Source organism: Chroicocephalus ridibundus, chromosome 10, assembly GCF_963924245.1.
Source record: "Chroicocephalus ridibundus chromosome 10, bChrRid1.1, whole genome shotgun sequence".
NCBI lineage: Eukaryota > Metazoa > Chordata > Aves > Charadriiformes > Laridae > Chroicocephalus > Chroicocephalus ridibundus.
In genome coordinates, this window is record NC_086293.1 from 18,530,716 (window position 1) to 18,550,421 (window position 19,706).

Below are 19,706 nucleotides of genomic sequence, written 5' to 3' on the forward strand. Positions count from 1 at the left end.
TAGTTTACAGATGTGCAGAAGGGGTCTTTCATACAGACATATGAGGCAGTTAAAAATAATCATTTATTGCAGTCTTCTGCAACTAGTTCTTCTGGCCTCTGAGCTCCCAGCAGCCATACCAAAGAATGGTCTTCCCACCCCAGTGATGGCTGAACTGGCCACTGAGCAGCCTCGCGCTCAAGGGACACCATCTCTACATGTCTCTCAACTGCTTCCTGCTGTTAGAAAGATATGGTAGCAGTATCCATGGTGCTACAGTCTGTATTAATCCAAAAATGAGCAAAGCCCTGATCTCCAAGGCAGGAGTTCTTGCTTGAAAGTTGCTCTCTAAATGACTGGGGTGTTTTCAGCCAGGAGGGAGAGGCAGAGGCTACTCTGCTTTTAGTTATTCACCTGCTTATTAAATACATGAAACAATATTAAGTCTCTGTAGGTACCACAGTTTGGGATGCTTTATTTGTTTTTGATGAAAACCAGTTAGTTAAAACCAAAATATTAATGAAAAAGTCAGTTTGGATGAGTTCTCCAAACTTAAATCATTAAGAAAATTTTTTATTATTAACTAAACTGTCTTTTGTGTAAAAATGTTAGAATGCTAAAATAGATAATTTCAAGAGCTTTAAAGGTTTTGGAAATTGTATTAACTACTACTTTTCATCTTTAAAATACATTTTTAATGTTATTCTTTTTTGAGATTTTTGACTCTCTTGCTCTTGCAAGAAGGAAGACTTTTAAAAATCTTTTTTTAAAAGTGTCTTGAACAGGAACAGTATTTCCATCCCAATGTGAGCTATGGATTCCTGACCATGTTACACATTGAAAATAAATCATTTTCCTAAGTTAAAACCTTTTGTAACAAATGATTTAGAAAGCTAACAATATTGGTTAAACCCAGGAGCTTCATAAAGAAGCAATTTACCCTTTCACTGTTAGATATTTTGCCTTTTCCCCCTTGTATTTTGTTCTTTTAAAGCCTCACATATTAAGAAAACCTGTCAATTTTAATGGTTTTAACTGGTTCCTCAAAAAGACAAAGAAAAAAAAAGAATTGTTATTCCTATTGTTAGAATGTCAGTACCTGGAGAGCCTTTAATTTTTTCCTTTATAAAGCTTTGAATTGTTCTGTTTGAAGTTCAAATTCAGGAATAAAACAAAAGTCAAAACGGAAAGTATGTTTTCTATATAGCAAACTAATGGACTTAACCAGGAAAAAGCTGTGTTTAGTTCTAAAGCTTGTCACATAAAAGGAGTTTTAACCTCTTTGGGGTTTCTTTTTTTGGTTTTCTCTCTTTTCTTGACCCCCCAAAGGCCCTTTTTCCAACATTTCAGAACTACAGAACATGTGTACCTTGATAGTTGTGTCTGAAAATTTATAATGGGCACTTTGTGGGGTTGATCAGAATCCCATTGAAGGGAACACGGAGCCTGACTTAGACCTTAAACATAGAATTACAATAATTTAGTCTTCAAAGTCAAAATTCAGATAAAGCAAATAAAAATTGCTACTGTGCCTTTGAATTTCAGCTTCCACGCTATGTGTATTAGTGGAAGGAAAATTGGATTTGAAGTGGTCAGCACACAGATGTTGGCCATGTGTTTTGCTTTTCTTGTAGAATCCGGGCCCTCTCTGCCTGATCAACTTAAAGTCATTATGTGGTTAAAAAATGCTCACTTTTGAGTAGTAACCCATAAGCTCCAGTGTGAGAGTATCCTTAAATAGTTAGGTGTACATGGAGAATTTGTGCTTGTGCTTGGCACAATTGGACATAGCCTTGTCAGTGTCCGTCTGACCATTGCAGAGTCACGTTGCAGTAAATGCCTCTGAATGCCAGTCTCAAATGGCTCCAGTTATTATGGTCTAAAAAGTCAATGAAAGAGTGAAAGAGATTTACAGAAATGTGTGCAGCCTTGACTGTTGAGAAGCTGGCACGTGTGTTTCGGCGTCCTTGCTCTGCTGGTGTGTAGAAACTTGCTGAACTGTGCTTGCTTCGCCATGAGTCTGAGCTTTTCCAAACAGGTTACAATCTTAATAGACCAACAGGCAAAGGCTGTTAATTTGAATTATGGAGGAGGCTCACGGGCTTTGGTGCCTTAAACAACCTGCCCAAGGTTGTGCAGGGAGTGGGCTGCTGTGTCCAATATATAAGGACAAGTGATTTTGTTGAAATCGTTAGGTCATCCTTAGGTTTTAGCTCAGTTTTGAGGGTAATGGGTCTGATCTACTTTGCTTTACTGCTAGTTTATGGTTATGCACTTCACTAATATACCTGGAGTTTTAGTGTACTATCTACTGGTAGTCTTTGGAAAATACTGACATTCCTAATTGTTTAATAAATCTTTAATGGAGCTTTTAGTGTGTGTGAGGGTATGCATATTGATTTGTGTATGCATATTTAGGTATTAGGAAAAAAGTAAGGCTGTTGAGAGACTCCTGCAAGATCTGGAGAGAGGAATACATGATCACAGATTATAATAGGGTGTAAAGGTTTTCCACTCCTTAAAATGGAGAAGTTGACATATTAAATGGCACGCATTCTAATGATGTGGACTGACTGCGAGAATTTGAAGGAAATAACAGCTGTGCACATCAAAGCTTAAAAATAGAAACTTCATCAGTCAGTAGCAGTTTAGAATGAATGAAGAAATCACAAAATTATTAATTATGGTGGTTAGAGAAAGGAAACATAAAGTTCAGGCTTTCTGAAGGCAGAACGCTGTTTTCAATCATGCAGCACATCTGCTGGGTATCAGCCCCTTGTTCTGCTGAACCACTCTGTAAAGGTGGGGGCTGTTGTCCAAGCGTAGGCACCTACTGCCACTTCACGTACCCTAAGATGACTCAGGCTTCCAACCTGGCTGACAGATATGACATGGGACATATGGGAGACTCCTGCCCTTCTGGAGTGGCAGCTGGGTGCCTCGAGGCATCTCAGATGGCAGTAGATTCTTCTGTCTAAGGAGTAATTGCACACAGACATAAGTACAGACTCACTTTCACTTGCATCTTTAATACACAGTCACCTGAAGCACATCAGTAGTTCATAGCAGCGTTTGCAGTGGGTAATTGCAGAAAGCAATGAACAGTTTATCTAATTTTAAATTTACGAAGACTTTTGAGGTGACTAGAACATTTATCCAGATTACAATCTGACCAGGATATAAAGTTAAAAACTATCCTAGTGTTAAAAACTGTAGTTAAAATTATGATTTAAGGTTGCGGTGGATGGTTGTTTACTTAATGACCTCAAATCCATGAATTCATTCTAACATTTGCCTTTTTATATATTCATAGTTAAATATAACTTGAATGTTGTCCTAATTACATTCTCATGTTAATTGAGCTCTGATTCAGAATTTCTATCATTATTCTTTGTAGAATTATTTTGAAATGATGGAAAGTTCAGTAAAGATGCTCCAGTGTGTGATTGTGCCTTTGAATTATTTATCACATTCAAAGTCAGAAATATGGTTAAAATCTAGTTTGAGTTGTAAATGAGTCTTGGTAACGTAAGGAGGAAGTGAAAATCCATTTTGCAGAAGGACATGGTTTATGGGTTCATTGTTTGATATTGTGGGAGCACTTCGCAGCCCCACATGAGTGGGGAGCCTCACGGCTTGATAAGAAAACATCCATTGCACCAACCGGCAAATGCTATCTAAGCAGGTAAAACAGATAATGTGTGGAAGAGGAGAGAGAGAGGTACAGAGACAACTTGCCCAAATGACAGGGCGGATTAGGGACAGATATAAGAAGAGAAAACAGATGTCCTGCCTTGGTACAACCAGCACTCGCATTGCAAACTCTTTTCCCCCGCTATGTGCTATGGAAACAAAAGCTCTCACAAGCAACGTATTAGTTTTTCACAATGCATCACAGTGACAAGTAGTACAGTGTTAATGTGAGGTTGTAGAAACCATGATTAATGCAAAAATTCATACTTGTGGCTGCGGCCCTGAGCTAGGTAGAGAACAAACAATTGCTGGTTAGGGGTGTGTGAATCTGAGAGGGCAAGAAACTGCTAGGGAAAAAATTCTAAAGGAGAAAAGGAAACTTGTCTTAATGTAAGCAGCAGTTTTGCTAGAGGTAAGTGAGGGGAAATTCTTCATTTATAAATGGTTCGTTGACCCATGATAATAAAGCAGTGCTGCAGAAGAAGGATAATTATCTACTTAAGTATCAGATGCCCTAAGGGTAAAAGCTTCCCTTCTCTCCTTTTGAAAAATGAACTCAGATTAAACGAATGTCCTTTTTCCTGTTTTACTGTTGACATGGATTTCCTTTTTATGAGTAAAATTAATTAGTTTTTCTATTCCTTTATTCCTGGTATGGAAATAAGCTCTGCCAAGCAAGTTTCCAGCTCTTCCCTTGGGCCCCAAATTCAGCCAATAGCTTCCTTTCTGGAGGTGCTTTGTATGATGTTCTGGGAAGGCGCAAATAAATTACAGGAGCTTTATTATGCCCAGTAGCTTGCCAAGAGACACAACATTTTAGAACTAAACCCCCACAAAACTAGGCTTTTTGTCCCCATCCAGGATTGGTTTATTTCCAAGTACCTGCTTTCTAAATACGTATTTCTCCTTTCTTAAATTTTAATACCATAAAATATAACAAGAGAAAGAGAGAATAGTAGTGGCATAGCTGATGCTGTACTGAAAAAAAAAAAAGGAGGGACAGATTTTCAAAGCAGATTACCACCTGCAGCTGGGGCCGGTTTTCTCCTGTTCTGTTGGGAGCTGCTAGCTGTGGAGCGCTCTCGAAAAATCTTCTCCTGCTTTAGCAAATATCCATTGCAATATTGTCTGTTCCCATCTGGACTCTGAAAAATGATCAAAACCTGCCCCTACTTCTTGACTTCCGGAATATGTCTGGTTTTCTTTCCAGTAAGAATTATAAGTGCAATTCCTATGAAAAACTTGGTGAATGTAAACACGTTGTCTCTGCGTTTATGGAAATAAATTATCTTTCACATGTATTAATCATTCTTTATTCCAAACGTCTCATGCAGTTGTTGAAAATCAGGTTGATGTAACCTTTGTGTGAACCTGTTAACTACGGAGCATCTCCTAGTTACATTTCCTGGAGTACAGAGAATATTCCTGAATACCTGCAGGCTTCAAGATGCAGTAAAAATAAAAATGATTGCAATACAATGGCATGGGACTTAATTTTCTTCAAATAGTCCTTTAAACACTCGTTTTAATACTAAAAAAATAACAAGTTTTTAATTTTCATGGCTTTTGGTCATGAAAGTTCAAGTGATGTTAAGGATGGTTTTAAAGTCTTTATTCTGCAAACACAATACTGTAAGTCAGAAAAAAATCCTGTCTGCACGGAATTGAAATGAGAACCAAGTCACAGGTGTCTGCTTGTTGAATTTACACAACCGAGGATCTGCTAAGAATTCTGGACCCTATTAATAATGCTACAAAATTGACTTTCAAGTGAGGAATCATAGCAATTATTAATTTCTGTGAACACAACAGATCAGGTGACTGTGAATAGCGTCTGTACTTCCATTGTTTACTTTATGGCTTCATTTCACTGACTCACGAAGCGCAGTCACCAAGGTAGAATAAAATGAATGTATGTTTGTAGCATTGTGAACACTGCGCTTAAAAGGGAATAGTCTTAATTTTCCTAATGTGTTTCTAAAAACACATAATATTTATAACAGGTGAGCATTCTGTTTGAATGGTAATTAATGTGATGTAGAAATCGGTGATCTGCTATTACCAGCATAGTGTCAGCTTTTTTCACATTTAGGTACCTATCATTAGAGGTGTAAGATCAAGATTTTAAAAAATACATACCGTGTATGTGGAAAAGCATTGTAAAACTGCTGTCACAGACCACATGCTCAAACCCATCTTTAATTGCTTTGGCTTTCCCTTATTTTTAATCACAAACGGAAATGTCTCTGGCTTTCAGAGGTGTTAAATATGAGCATCTCTCCATCAAAATGGTAACTTCAAGTATGTGAAAACTTTACTTTCCTTTAGATGTCTCAGTAGTAACATATGGACCTTATTTTAGTCATTTTACCCATATCTGAGGGGTTTGAGGAAACTTCTTCTGAACAAAACATCATATAATTCCACATATTTAGCCTTATGTTTTAATTGCTCTTGCTGTAAACTTTGGAGAGGAGGAATTTAGGCAATTCAAAAGTAATCAGAAACAGGTTACAGGGTAGGGATTGAGTCCACTTAGGGGACACTCAGACTTGCGTTTATGCCTTGACAATACCACCTTCAGATGTCCTTGTTTGTCCTCTACGGCCAGTGGAGCGTTTCCGTGACCTGTGTCCTGAGGAAGTGGCCGATTTATTTCATACAGCACAAAGGGTTGGCAACGTGGTGGAGAAACACTTCTGCGGCACCTCACTCACCATTTCAATTCAGGTTTGTAAACCAGTCAACTAAAAAAGGGTTTAATGGTTTGTTTTATCAAGCTTTCAACCTTCTTCCCTGGTCCAATGACAAAAGGACATTCAAACTTCAAGGGGCAATACATGCAAAATAATAATAAAAGAAAAGAAGCATAACTGCATTGCAGTCTGCTAGATTTGCCATTGGAAAAAAACATGAGGCAAACCAGCAGAAAAGTGTGGATAATTAATAACTGCAAAACTTTGGAATAAGACTGTGAACACTCCCAAAAGCAGTGCTCGCTTGTGAGTATTTCAGCAAGCACTCTTCCTTCAAAGAAGCGTTTGCAGGATTGACCTAGAGAAGGCTGCTACCTCTCCCTGTTCAGCAGGTAACCCACTGCTTGTGATAGAAACAGGTAATTCATGCTCACAGTTGTTTACATGCAGACAGAGAGAGACAACCATGTAAATACGTTATCAATTCTGACCTTTCAGTTATTTGTGCTGGGTGTTTTTATACCAAAAAAGAGCTCTGTTTAAAGCAAATCAGGAGACTAAGCCCATTTCATTGGAATAAGAATTTAAGCAAGCATGCTTTCATTAAATTCTCACTTACAGGTCTGATTTTATATTCACAGGGATCAGTAATCTATTGCTAACTATTAAAAAAATCTGATCTGAAAGAATGAAAAATAGCAACTGTCGCTTTTGTGGTCTAAGATACAGTTTCTCACTTTGCCATGGCCTGATATGGAAAGATGCCTTGTCCAAAAACTTTGTCTTGAATGGTCCCCAGGAAAATATGCTAAACTAACATACAGTGCAATTGGATGCAGATTATCATTGAGTAAGATTTCTGAATCCACGTGTGATCCTTCTTAGTTCCTCTAACCTGAGACTTCTCCCTTTGTTTACAGGATGGCCCCGAAGCCGGACAAACGGTGAAGGTGAGTGCTTATTATGCAGAATACAAATTAAGAGACAATTATAAGAACCAATAAAAGATCAAAGCTAGTCATCTGCAGACCATTGCTGTATTTTTATTTTATCCTTGAGATCAAGAAATCCCAAGTGTACAATAGTTGTAAATACTTTTTATTGCAATTGCACAGGATAATGTTTACAGGTTTTCTTTCTAGACAAAAATTTTCAATCATGAAAATATCTTTTCTAAGCTGCTGGGTGTATTTATGCAAGGAAAGCCTTAGAAAAGAGGCATCTGTTTAAGTTTTTTGTTTGTTTTATGGAGAAAATATTGCCCTTCCATTCATAATCTCTTTGTTTGTCTTTTTATTGCCTAATGAGTTGTAGCTAATTATAGGAACAGCTAAACTGAACCACATTATGAAAATACACCTTTTGTGTCTGCTTTCTCTCTACATATTCATATCACATTCTTGTTACTGAGGTTCAAATGTAATGGAGCCAGTGAAGCTTAAAAACAGATTTTAAGTGTACTTCTGAAAAAAAGGCTGGGGGTGGAGGAGAAGAGAAGGATTTATGATTATACTCTACACTTGAGTAATAACATAGATAACGTCCAAGATGGCTCTCCAGCCATGTTTCACTGCCTCATAATGCAAATGCAAATGCATGTGTAGTTAGATTATATGCCTGAACATTAGATAAAGGCTATTTTTTACATTTGGACTCAAAGGAAAGTCAAATATGGCTATAGGTTAGCACTTTGTAAAATCAGATTAGATGCCTCAAAGAAGCTGTTTGGGTTGATTAAGATAACTGTAACAACCAAATGATGGCGTATAGAAACATTTTACTTCTTTACAATTTGCTGTATTGACCTTATTTTTCTAACTCCCTTTTGTTGCCTGCATTGAATATTTAGCAGAGAGGTAATAGGGAGGGAGAAGAAGAAATGAGAAAATCCCCAAGCTTTTGGAAGCTGAGGAGTGATGAAGGAATGTAAAACAATTTACTTCAGTACTGCGACAAAACAGATTCTGCAGATCGTGACTTAGAGTGCATTGTGTTTCACTGGGAATGCCTGTTTATAGGTGAAAGTCTCAGTTTAATACTTTCCGAAGTAAGTTTTGTTGTTAACACCAACATCTTTTAACAAGCAGGTCACAGGATTTCTCTTAATATCTTGGACAAATCTTTTTTTCTGTGTAAAGAAAGGCTTTATAGGAATCATTATATTAAAATATGAGAAAATTTCCTAGTATTAATGAGCAAAACTAGATGTAAAAATTCCCATTTCCGTGATTGAGAACAGCCACAAATGCTTATATAGGCCTTAAAAAGGCAAGGAATTCTGTATAATTTTGTATGTGTACTGGAGACGAAGAACATTAAGTGTTAATCTATCCAATACATTGCAAAATGGTAGCCACCCTTTGTGCTTCCTTCTCGTACTTTTAATAAGCAATGAGATGAAAATGACCTGCTCTTACAGCTGTGAACCCCTAGACTCCATAATGAAGAGCGTGTATTCATAAATCAGAGGTTAGCAGTTTGCATTTCTCTACTTTTCTGCATCATTGGGCAACACTGTAATTTATCATCATCACTTTGGGATGTTTATCATCCAAAAATGCCAACAACTATTTTCTTCAGAGAACTTAGAGCTTTCAAAACTTGAATTGGGGAAGAAATTGCTATGATCAAGATCTTCTTTAAAGTGAACAATAGGGTGGGTACATAAATAGCTGGTTCCATTTAAACTGTTTTAAATCAGAAAGTGTGAAAAACCACCTATGTGATCTACAAATAATTTATGAACCTTAAATTCAATGTGTCATGTGTTTCTATATGTGTTTTTCCTCATGTATAGGAACGCACAGTAATCCAGTATTCCTCTAAGGGAACTTTTAATTAAAATTTCTGGAACAGACTAAACATTAGAAAAACATTCTAATAGTAAGAATCACAGTAAATATCCAAGGGAGTTTGTGGAGACTCTGTTTCAATAGGATAGGCAAATGTATATCAGGAGCTAATTAGGTGTGGCTCATATTGCTTTGAACAGGGTCACATACCAGATGGTTTCAAGAGTCCTTTCCTTTAGTATTTTATATAATTCTGTATACCTGTATAAATATAAGCTGCTGTATGTGCTATGCAGGAAAATAATTGCAGGAAGCAGGGGAAGAGTACTGTCTGTTGGTCAGTTACAAAATGGGAAGTGCTAATAGCCAAGCTGAAGACAAAAACTGTCTGAGAAATTTTATCTGAAAAAGATTAGGAAATTCTCTTTCTTTGTCAACAAGAAGGAATGGTAACCCATGTCCAAGAAAAAACTTGGGCCATAGTTTGTGTCTCGGGTCTTTCTTTGCTATGGAGATGCTGAAAATTATATGTGCAAAGCATGCACCAGGTTTAAAGGAGATTACCCTTTCAGTGTAATTTTCGGATAGAAATCGATGACAAGATTGTCTGCCAATGTTACCTGTTCATTATGCTGCTGTGAAACCTGTTGCCATGTGCAGGTACTGCAACCTCAGGATATTTAGCGGTGCCTCTTAGACTAAGACTTTTCTAGTTGCCTAATGGGAATGTGTTTATAATCTAATGTGTAGCTCCGTTATTGCTGTACTCCGGTCCTTGTGGGGACTGTCCTCCTGTGAATCTAAGCTAGCAGAGCCTGCAGGGCAGCATTCTAGGGAAGCTTATGGTCCTTTCAAATTCCCCCATTATTGCAGTCTGTGTGTTTGCATTGGATGGGTCTTTGGAAGAAATTATACCTGCCCTCAGCTCGCTAACACTTTGGAAGTGTAGACGGGTCTTTTCTTACCGTTTAGCAGCTGGAAATATAGATTTGCTAGGGAATTCTGAACCATGTCCCAGGTCTCAGACCATAAAATAATATATTGCTTCAAAATCTTTTTCATAGCTGTGTACAGATTGTGCCTATTCCAGCTCTGTCACCTATTTATGAAAGGGGCAAATGTTCCTCTCCAGAGGTGATCACAGACTTGCACACTTTGTTTTATTGTAAGAAGTTCTTGCACCAACTCACAGCAGAGAACCCAAGGGTCTCTGAGCAGTGTGTCAGCAAACACAACCGCCTTCCAGTACTGCAGGCATTTTGAATACTTGTTTCTTCTTACTTGAGAAAGGAAGGAAATTGTGTTTAGGTCCTCTCTGAAAGAATGTTTATCTCTGCAATTTTGAGCTCTGTTTTTCTTGGAGAACACAAAACCCACGGTGTCCTTGTGCCAGGAATGGAGGGTGAGTTTCATGCTGGTTCTGTTTGAGAATGCCTTAAATATCCAGGCAATTTCATGGATCAGGGAAATCAGCCCTGCATCTTAATGCAGGGCTCTTATTGCTATGTCAAGTGAGTGACGTTTCAAGATTTCCTCAGTATATTTTATAGCCTGCTTTTCAACATCAAGTCAGCAAATGCTCTAGCTGCCTTGGTGGATGTATGGCATAGTGTAGAATAAACTCTCATGTTTACCTTTTATGTGAGATTCAATCACACGAAACTCCATGTACGCTGTACTACGTAAATGCTAAACAAATCAAGCTGGCAGGAGCATGATGCAACTAATTTATCTGTAGAGACAAGATAATATTGCACAGCAAGTGTCCATTGCACAAACACATATGAAGGCATACTCTATTTTGCAGCAGTGTTGAGGTCTCCAGCAGCTCAGCACCTCCATGTTATCCATGAGTAAGTGCCTGTTTGCCGATTACAGGTTCACCTAAATAAATGAGAAAGCGAGGCTGATGGTGGCAGTGTGGGTATGTGTGCAGAAATTTATTTTATATGTCACACATTTCACTAATTATTTTACACTGAGAAGATTGTCTCACTGTTATTTTTTGATGTAAATGTTTTTCTTTCCCAGATAGTTTTTTAATGCTGTGTTAAATCAATCCACCTGGCTTGCATTCCTCAGAAATCTTAACCTGAACTGTGCGGTCTAGGGTTTATCTAAGCCCACAGCAGACTGCTTTTTCATACTGTTTGTCTACTTATCTCTGGACCTGAAGTACTGGACTTCAGGTTTGAGTATTTAAATTTAATCAGGTCTCATTGCAGACTGATTGCATCAGAAAGATTAAATTCACTAACTGCAATACTTTTGATGCGTCAGTCTGCTTTCCCTACAGACTAGCAGATGTGAGTCCTTGTTTAATGGAGTATTGGGAACCACCTTTTGCTCTCTTGAAAGAACAAAAAAAGCTGGTGTTTGAGAAATGCGAAGACTTTTCGTACCTCTAAACAAATATAAAAATTCAAGTAGAAAAACATGGAAGAAAGAAACAAGTTTTTGAAAAACAGTTTGTTCTGAATCATGTGTACAAATGGTCTTTTTTGATTTACTCTGAAGAACCATGATTCTCTTGAAAGCTTGTGGGTTGTCCGAAAATGATTTGATGAAGTACAGCAGTCTCTTTGAATTGATTTGAGAACCACACTAATAATATTTGGTTGGAGAATATGTAATATTTCAGATAGGTAATTGGTACAGCAAATTCAGCAGTCTCAGGGCTGCTGTGTCTGTTTTGAGCTCATAATTTTCTTTCTATTTTGGTACTGTACTTAGATGGAGGTGGGTTTTGGTGGGATGTTAGTGCTGTACATTTTCAAAGCTAGGATTATATCTAGAGAGATGGGAAAGTAGCTAGGGCATCCGGATAGTTTGCCCCCACTCCCTTAAAGCCTTTTGCTAGCTCTTCATTTTCTACTCAAAATAATAATTCTTGCCCTTTCCTTCAAGGCCCTTTTCAAAATCTGCCTTGTATGCAGGCTTGGGGAAGTGTGGCTGGAAAACTGCCTGCTGGAAAAGGACCTGGGGGTGTTGGTCAACAGCCATCTGAATATGAGCCAGCAGTGTGCCCAGGTGTCCAAGAAGGCCAACAGCATCCTGGCCTCTATCAGGAATATTGTGGGCAGCGGGACTAGGGAGGTGATCGTCCCCCTCTACTCTGCGCTGATGTGGCCACACCTGAGTAATATGTTCAGTTTTGGGTCCCTTACTACAAGAAAGACATTGAGGTGCTGGAGCGTGTCCAGAGAAGGGCAACAAAGCTGGTGGGGGTCTAGAGAGCAAGTCTTATGAGTGGGGTTGTTTAGCCTGGAGAAAAGGTCTCCCCTGAGCCTCCTTATAGCTCTCTACAACTACTTGAAAGAAGGTTGTAGCAAGGTGGGGGTTGGTCTTTTCTCCCATCTAGCAGGCAATAGAACAAGAGGAAATGGCCTCAAATTGCACCAGGGAAGGTTTAGACTGGATATTAGGAAAAATTTCTTCAATTATCAAGCATTGGAACAGGCTGCCCAGGGAAGTGGTTGAGTCACCATCCCTGGAGATATGTAGTGCTGAGGGACATGGTTTAGTGATAACTTGGCAGTGCTAGGTTAACAGTTGGACTTGATGATCTTAAAGGTCTCTTCCAACCAAAATGATTCTATGATTCGTGCGTTGATGTAATTCTCCTTTCAGTCCCTTGGCCAAACCTATGTTTTCTGTGATGCAATTAACGGATATAGCCCTAGAGTCCAAATTTCCCCTGTTTTTTGTCAAGTCCTTGCTCCTGTTCATTACATGTAACATTTAAGTTTTGATTTAACTATAAGCTTTCCAGCAAAAGCATCACATTGTTTTTTATTTGCTATGCTTTTAGTCCAAAGAGGCATTGGTGGATCTGCAAACCCTTCCTTAACACAAATAATAATATGCAGGACCCAGAAAGAAATGAGTTCTTAAGGCCCCCTTAATTTGTACAGATCCGTTTCTGTACTTAAAACATGGTAACAGTTAACAAAAGTAAGAGGTGTCTCTGTCCAGTACACCCCCATGTAAAGTTACAGAGGTTTTTTGAAGACTGAAATAGATGAAAGAAAATTGAGAATGTGGAAACAGCCTAGTGATTGATGGACATGCCACCACCCTAGCTGAGAATACCAAAGGCTCCAAGGTACTGATAAATTGAAATGATGACCTGGATAATGAAGCCTGATCTAGAAATATCAGGTTGTCAAGTTCCCTGAAGGGATGAGGACAGAAATTTTTAAAAGACTCTCTTTTTTAGTGAATTATGATGGTTCTGAATCTGGATAATTTTGAATTTCCAGTAGTGAATGTCATGACAAGCTGTACCCCTGACTTGTAAAGTAATATCATTCTCTGTCCCTGGACCAACACAGAATAGTCTATATGGACTAGAACATAAAGAAAAAAAAAACCAAACATAACAAAACAGGATTAAAAAGGTGCAACTATAAATGTGGAAAGTAAAAGAAATTTCAAAAGATATAAGTTGAAGAATGGTAATGAGAAGGAATATCTTACTATTCATGCCAGCAATTCTACTGTTCTTTCCTGCCATATGGATTTCTCAGATGAATATTCTCTTTAGGTAGTTTAATTCCAAAAATACCCCCAGAGCTAGTCAGAGTTATTGACACTGTCTAAATTAAACTATAATAAGCAAGTAAGTGGGCTCAAATGCTTGTTTAAATTGCCTTAGTGTACAGATATTAAAAATCATGCAGCTCTGTTGGCCACATCCAGCATCTAGCCCTTCCCTTGCTGGGCATGATCCCCTTCAGCAGCAGACCTGCAGAGCGCCCCTCGCTGGCTTTTTTGTTCTCCCAAAGGTCAATGGGTGAGAGGTAAACTGTGGGAAATGCCTGCAGGACCTGCAAAGGTACTTGCATGTGCGTAACAGAAAGGGTGTGTGCACTTTCAGGAACGTCCGTGGGAGCACGGATATGCCTGTTCCAGTCCCCATCACGTGTCAGCAGAGCCCTGCAAGGCTGGGGAGAGGGTGGCTGTGCCGGCAGGTTGTCCAAGTGGAAAGGCAGCCATTGCCCCACAGAACCTCACTCGTGCTGGGACATTGCTTCATACTGCCCATGATGACTTGACGGATGACTGCAGGGAAGGGTTAACACTGCCAGGGCTCCCCATGCTCTGCCCGTCTTTGCAGCTCCAGGAGAGCCTGCTCCTGCTTTCACAAAAGCATTTTAAATATATTTTTTTTCTTTTTCTTCTGATATCTGGTTCAGATATTTACAATTTTCATGACAGAAGAATCTTGACCAATTCAGTCATTCAGAAGAGGTTATTTGGGAGGTTGAAAGCTCTTCTTTTTTCTTTTCTTCTCTATAAACAGAGTTACATTTCCAAATAAGAAAGTATTTCTAGCTGAAAGGTGGAAAAATTTTCCTCTGCAAATATTGTAACAGCATATTTTGACAACAAAAACTTTTCTTCATGAAAACAAAACCTCTTTTCTAAATGCTTTCTGTTTTACTGAATTGGCATTTTGTGACAAAAAAAAAAACAACCAAAAAACACAATACAGGGAGGGCAGTTGAGAAATTAATGAATTGCTCTACATCCTGCTCTTCATTTGCCCCACAATGAGTGAGATTAGGATCAAAAATCCTATGTTTTAATTAGAAAGTATCTTTCACTTCTTTGTTCCCATGTTGCAGCAATATGTTTTGTATTTAAATAATTCTCTGTCTCTGAGTATGTACAATCAATCAAATGCCACTCTCGAGTACAGGTCGTACAAATGCCCTATTGTACTGTAAATGCAAAACCTCTGGAAATCCCAAAAAATGCATGAGGTCTAAAATCATTAATAGCACAGTTAAGGCTGTCTGATTAATTTTTGTGTGGTTACTGTATGAATTTCTTTCCAAGCTCCATCTCATCCATAATACTTTTTCTCTTTGTCAAGCTCGTATCTTATAAACCTCTTCATTTAACAGGGAATACTGGCTTTGTTTTTTTCTTTCTTTTTTTTCACTACAAAACATTGCTTTCAACTGGAATGTAGCTTACCAAGAAATGTGCAAAAGCATCCTTATTTAATTCAGATGTGTAACTTGATGCTATTCTGTGTTTTGTAGTAGGTGAAAATTGTTTATTAAGCAAGTGTTGCAAAGCTAGATTTCAATTTAATTGCTTTCTGACTAACTCTTTCTAAAAATTAATATAATGCTTTATAACAGGATATTGTGTGCCAGTGCTCTAACCTCATGTGATTTTGCACATTTGTCTTTGCATTCTTACCTACCAGGTACTGCTTTTGCTTCCTCCATACATCCACCATAAAATAATTCCTATGCTGACCACAGATTAGAAGGGATGTCCAAGGGTCATGTGCAAAACAGATTTCTTTTCTTCATACCAAAGTGTGCCTTCTGTAAACAGCCATTTACCCACACTTAAACTGTTCTGTGGTTGAGTTTATTGGGTGTTCTTGCCCAAAGGCATTTTCGGTTGACTGATTTGTGTTAAACTTTGGTGCCTCAGCTGTCACATCCCGAGTCTCCCAGAGAAGGGCAGAATCACAGTGCTTTGCTCGTGTTAATGACCCAGTTTCAGCCAGACAAAGGGAACCCATTTATTAGAGTCCTGTCTGCCTTATCAATGCAATAATAAAGAGAATGTTAAGTTGGCTCCGTATTATTTTTCCCTATGACTTTACCTCCCCTTCTGAAAATGGAAGGCCTGTCTATGTGAAGCTGTCCCTCCAGCTCCCCAGAGCTGGCACAGCTTGAATGAGTTTGTTGCTTAAAAATGTCAATAGGGAAAGAGTGTGTGTAATGGGGTTTTGTGTGATAGCAAGAGAATGGAGGCCTTTCCTAGCCCTATGTTCCTTTTATCCCATGAAAAGAGTAGGTGGTTACACTGTCCTGTAATCTATTGAAATTCTAAGCAATCTGAAATACAGGTACATCTGATCTAGTCCATGCTTTTTAGTCTGTTCTGGCAACACCGCGTAAGCCCGTGTAGAACTTTCTTTCTTTCAGAGAAAGAAAAGCCTCTGCTTGAAATGATTTAGAAATGGAAAACTAAGGTTAAAATAATAGAATAAAACTTGCTCAGCAAGCTGCAGACAGGATGACAGGGTGAATTGTATGCAATATTTTTACTGTTTAAAAAAAAAAAAAAAAGAAAAAAGTCAAGCATTCGGATACTGCAGTGTTTTTTTGTATCAGGCTCATTGCAAGGCAGGCTGGACAAGCTGAGAGCTTCCTGCAAAACAAAGTAAAATCCCTTTCTCAAGCCTCATTTTCCCCCATCCCTCCTGAAAGCTGCTCGGGTGCCCTCTGGCAAGACCACCCATAATGTCCTTTGGAGGCAGCGCAGAGACATAGGGCACTGTGTGCACTGGCTGTGCCAGGAAAGCTCACCTGTATCCGCGACGTTTTGTTGTTCCCCGAGTTTTACGTCTGTACCATGTCTTGCTTCTCTCCAGAGCTTTCCTCTTTCCCCATCCCTCTCCCATGACCCGGGGCTTTGCTTTGTGCAGGGTTTGAACGGGATCACTCCCTACGGCAGTCCCAGGGGAAAGGGTCAGCAGGCCCTAGTGGAGAACCCTAAGAAACTAGTTTGGTTTTCATCATGGAGGAAACCCATTAAGGTTGCATCTATGTGGACAGATGCAAACAGTCTGGATTTGTTAGCATGGGCTCAGGTCTCGGCTGAGAGGCTGCCTCTACTTCTGAACTGGGAATGACTTCTGAAGTCTGAACAAATTTGGTTCTGGCTGTACCCGTTTGCAAGGGTGGGTGTCCCAGTCCTAAGTATGGGTGTCCATGCACGTATCTCCTCTAAATAGATCCTGCCCAGTAGCACTTCAGAGGAAGGCTCTGCAGCCAGGAGCAGGGGAAATCTATACTTTGTGGTGAAGGCAGAAGATTGGAAAGACATCCTGTTTTTGCTAGATTGCTCAGGTCTTTTGAAGGAGAAAAATGGTTTCTCCTTTGGTAATCCTGTAGCTTATTATCTCTGAAAAATCAAGCCATTTTCTTTTCTCTTTCACTTATACTTTTTGTGAGTTACCTCTTTCATTGCTACCGTGAAAATCTTCATTTCATGTTGTCTGCCTGACATCACTGATCCAAATTCTCTCTGTGAGAATCTGGAAGAAAATAAACTAGACCATATGGAAAGTGCTCATGTGAATGATTATCTTGATCTTGCTTGTAAAGATGTTAAAATCTGAAATGCTGAATTCTTCTTATCTGATTTCATGAATGTGGAATTTCTCTTTCTGATTTCAAGGCTACTTTTAAGTATTTGAAGTAAAGATAATGCCCGGAGGTAGCACTTTATTTTCCTTCCTTTTTCCTTTTTTTTTTTTTTTTTTTTTTTTTTTACGGATCTGTGAATGAGCTTGATTAGTTCTGCATTGGGAAGGTATAGAAAAGACAATAATACTGTGATGTTTTCTCACCTGGCCTTCCAGCACACCTCAGCTGGAGCGGAGTTGTCATTAGGGGGTGGTCTGTCTGCCCGAACTGAGGAGTGGATCAGTTCACACTGTATTTAATGAATGCTTTTTTTCTGCAAGTAAGTAGTCTCTGAACTCAACAAAAGCCATTCTTTCAATTGTGGCCTTTTGGTGAGGCCACCCTGAGGTACATCTAGAATTATGAGCTAGCAGAATATGAATGTGTAACCTGTCTTCAGTTCTCTGAGTCCCGCGTAAGTAGAACAACCTTGGTGTCTGAGGCTAGATTATTCTCTGGTATGAATGGTATGAATTAGATTAAATCAATGGAGCTTTTGCCGTTGCTATACAAACATTTTTGACCCTGCTTGTGTAAGCAACTCTTTGATTTCATATAGTCTATAATTTAAACCCCCAATTATTAGTCATACATCTAAATCTAGTAATTTTGAATGCAAAATAGCCTTTGAGAAAATAAATTATGAAGCATAACTTGATATACAGTTTTTATTTTTTTCTTTAAACATCTTCCACTTCACCTGAAGAAGTTCACTGTTATAGTAACTATCAAGTAAAAAAAAAGTGTGGAAAAAATCCCAGAATTTATTAGGTTCTAATAAACTCCCCTCAGTGCACATACATTTAGTATCTTTCATTAACATTAATGAGAATTATGTATGCATCCTGGGGAGAATAGGCACTGTTGTTTTATTTCTTTTCCTTCTTTTCAGTATTAAATCTTGTCCTGCAGTCAGTTCTATAGGGCATACATGCATTCCTGCTGCTCAATTATTTGTTCTACTTAATATATACAGTTTGAGCACCTCCTTTTGCATAGTAGAAAGTTCATAAATTAAAAAAAAAAAATCTAACAGAATTTGTGGACACACATAAAAACAAGGGATATGCAAATTAATGAATTAATAGATTACTATTGATTACCAGTAAGGCCTAATTAAATAATAAATTTTCCCCCATGCAATTACTTGTTTCATGTTATTAAATGATCAAATCCATAACTAGTTTGGAAGCTCAGGCTCTTAGAATTAAATGAGGTGCTCAAGAGAGCAAAGTTGTGTTTTGGAGGAACAGAGACAGAGGCAGGGCCTAGTTACATGGATTTATGATTTAATTTTCTATGTAATCTAATTTAGTGTAACTATTGAGTTTCTAAAAAAAATGAACTTTGATTAGATTTTGTTGACAAAAATAAATACAAAATATAGAATGGTTTATTCATTATCTGTAGCATATTGAGAGAAGTGACTCATGGGTATTTCTGTACCTGAAGGGGCCTTTTTTCCCCATTTCCTGTCCTTTTAGCTGCATTCCACAGCAGTCAATCATCCTCCAGGCCCCATCCAGGGGTAGTACATCACAAAGATCCAAAATCCGGAGGATACAAAACTCAGTTCTGTGGGAAACTTAATTCATTTTGTATAAATAACAACTTCATCGTTCCTCGTTTCTGAGGTAGGCATCAATATTTCACGGAGAACGTTAAGTATGTGAAGGTCCTGGGAAAGAAGGTGCATTGGAGAAGGAAAGTAAGCAAAAAAAGCTGTTCAGTTTGACATACTTTCACTTCATTGGGAGTTTTAAGAGCAGATCATGGAAGCAGGAAATGAGTCTTTCAGCTAATTCGTTTCTGCATGAAAAATGCAGCGAGCCAAAACACTGCTGTCCCAGGCGAGAAAACTCCTTGGGTGTAATTCCTCAGCACAGCGCCGTGCCACAGCAATGCCCTGATGGCATCTGTGGCTCAGGTGTTGCCTACCTGGTTGGCTCTATAATTAACAGCAGATTGCAGGACGAGCGGTGGCGTCTTGTTCATTAGCAGTTAGGACTGTGCTTTGCTTGCATTTGCTGGCTTGCCTGACAGCAGATTGAAGCAGGGAGACAAGACTTGTTCTGTTGTAGAAAGCGCTGAGCCTACCTGCGCAGGAGTCTGCCCATCTGCATGGACCTGGGCATGCATTTAGTTGCCGTTGTGCCGGGGAACAGTCTATCGCCGAGCTAGCTCACGGCAGCTAAGCTAGTGGTAGGGTTTAGTAGAGCATATTGGCTGGGGCAGAGCACTACTCCAGGTTGGCTTTACTTGATGGAGCATCTTTGCACGATGCCCTGAAGACTTATGCACGCAGTACAAATCCTGGCCTT

The 19,706-nt window shown here is 38.8% G+C and overlaps 1 protein-coding gene across 11 annotated transcripts in view; it reads left to right on the forward strand.

Moving 5' to 3' along the window:
* FHIT (fragile histidine triad diadenosine triphosphatase) overlaps positions 1 to 19,706 on the forward strand; it is a 611,077-nt gene that overhangs the window by 457,952 nt on the left and 133,419 nt on the right. For all 11 annotated transcript variants that reach the window (XM_063347965.1, XM_063347958.1, XM_063347961.1 and 8 more), the window contains 2 exons: positions 6,257 to 6,402; positions 7,289 to 7,318. In XM_063347965.1, the coding sequence (XP_063204035.1) occupies positions 6,257 to 6,402; positions 7,289 to 7,318 (176 nt within the window). The remainder of the gene's footprint in view (positions 1 to 6,256; positions 6,403 to 7,288; positions 7,319 to 19,706) is intronic.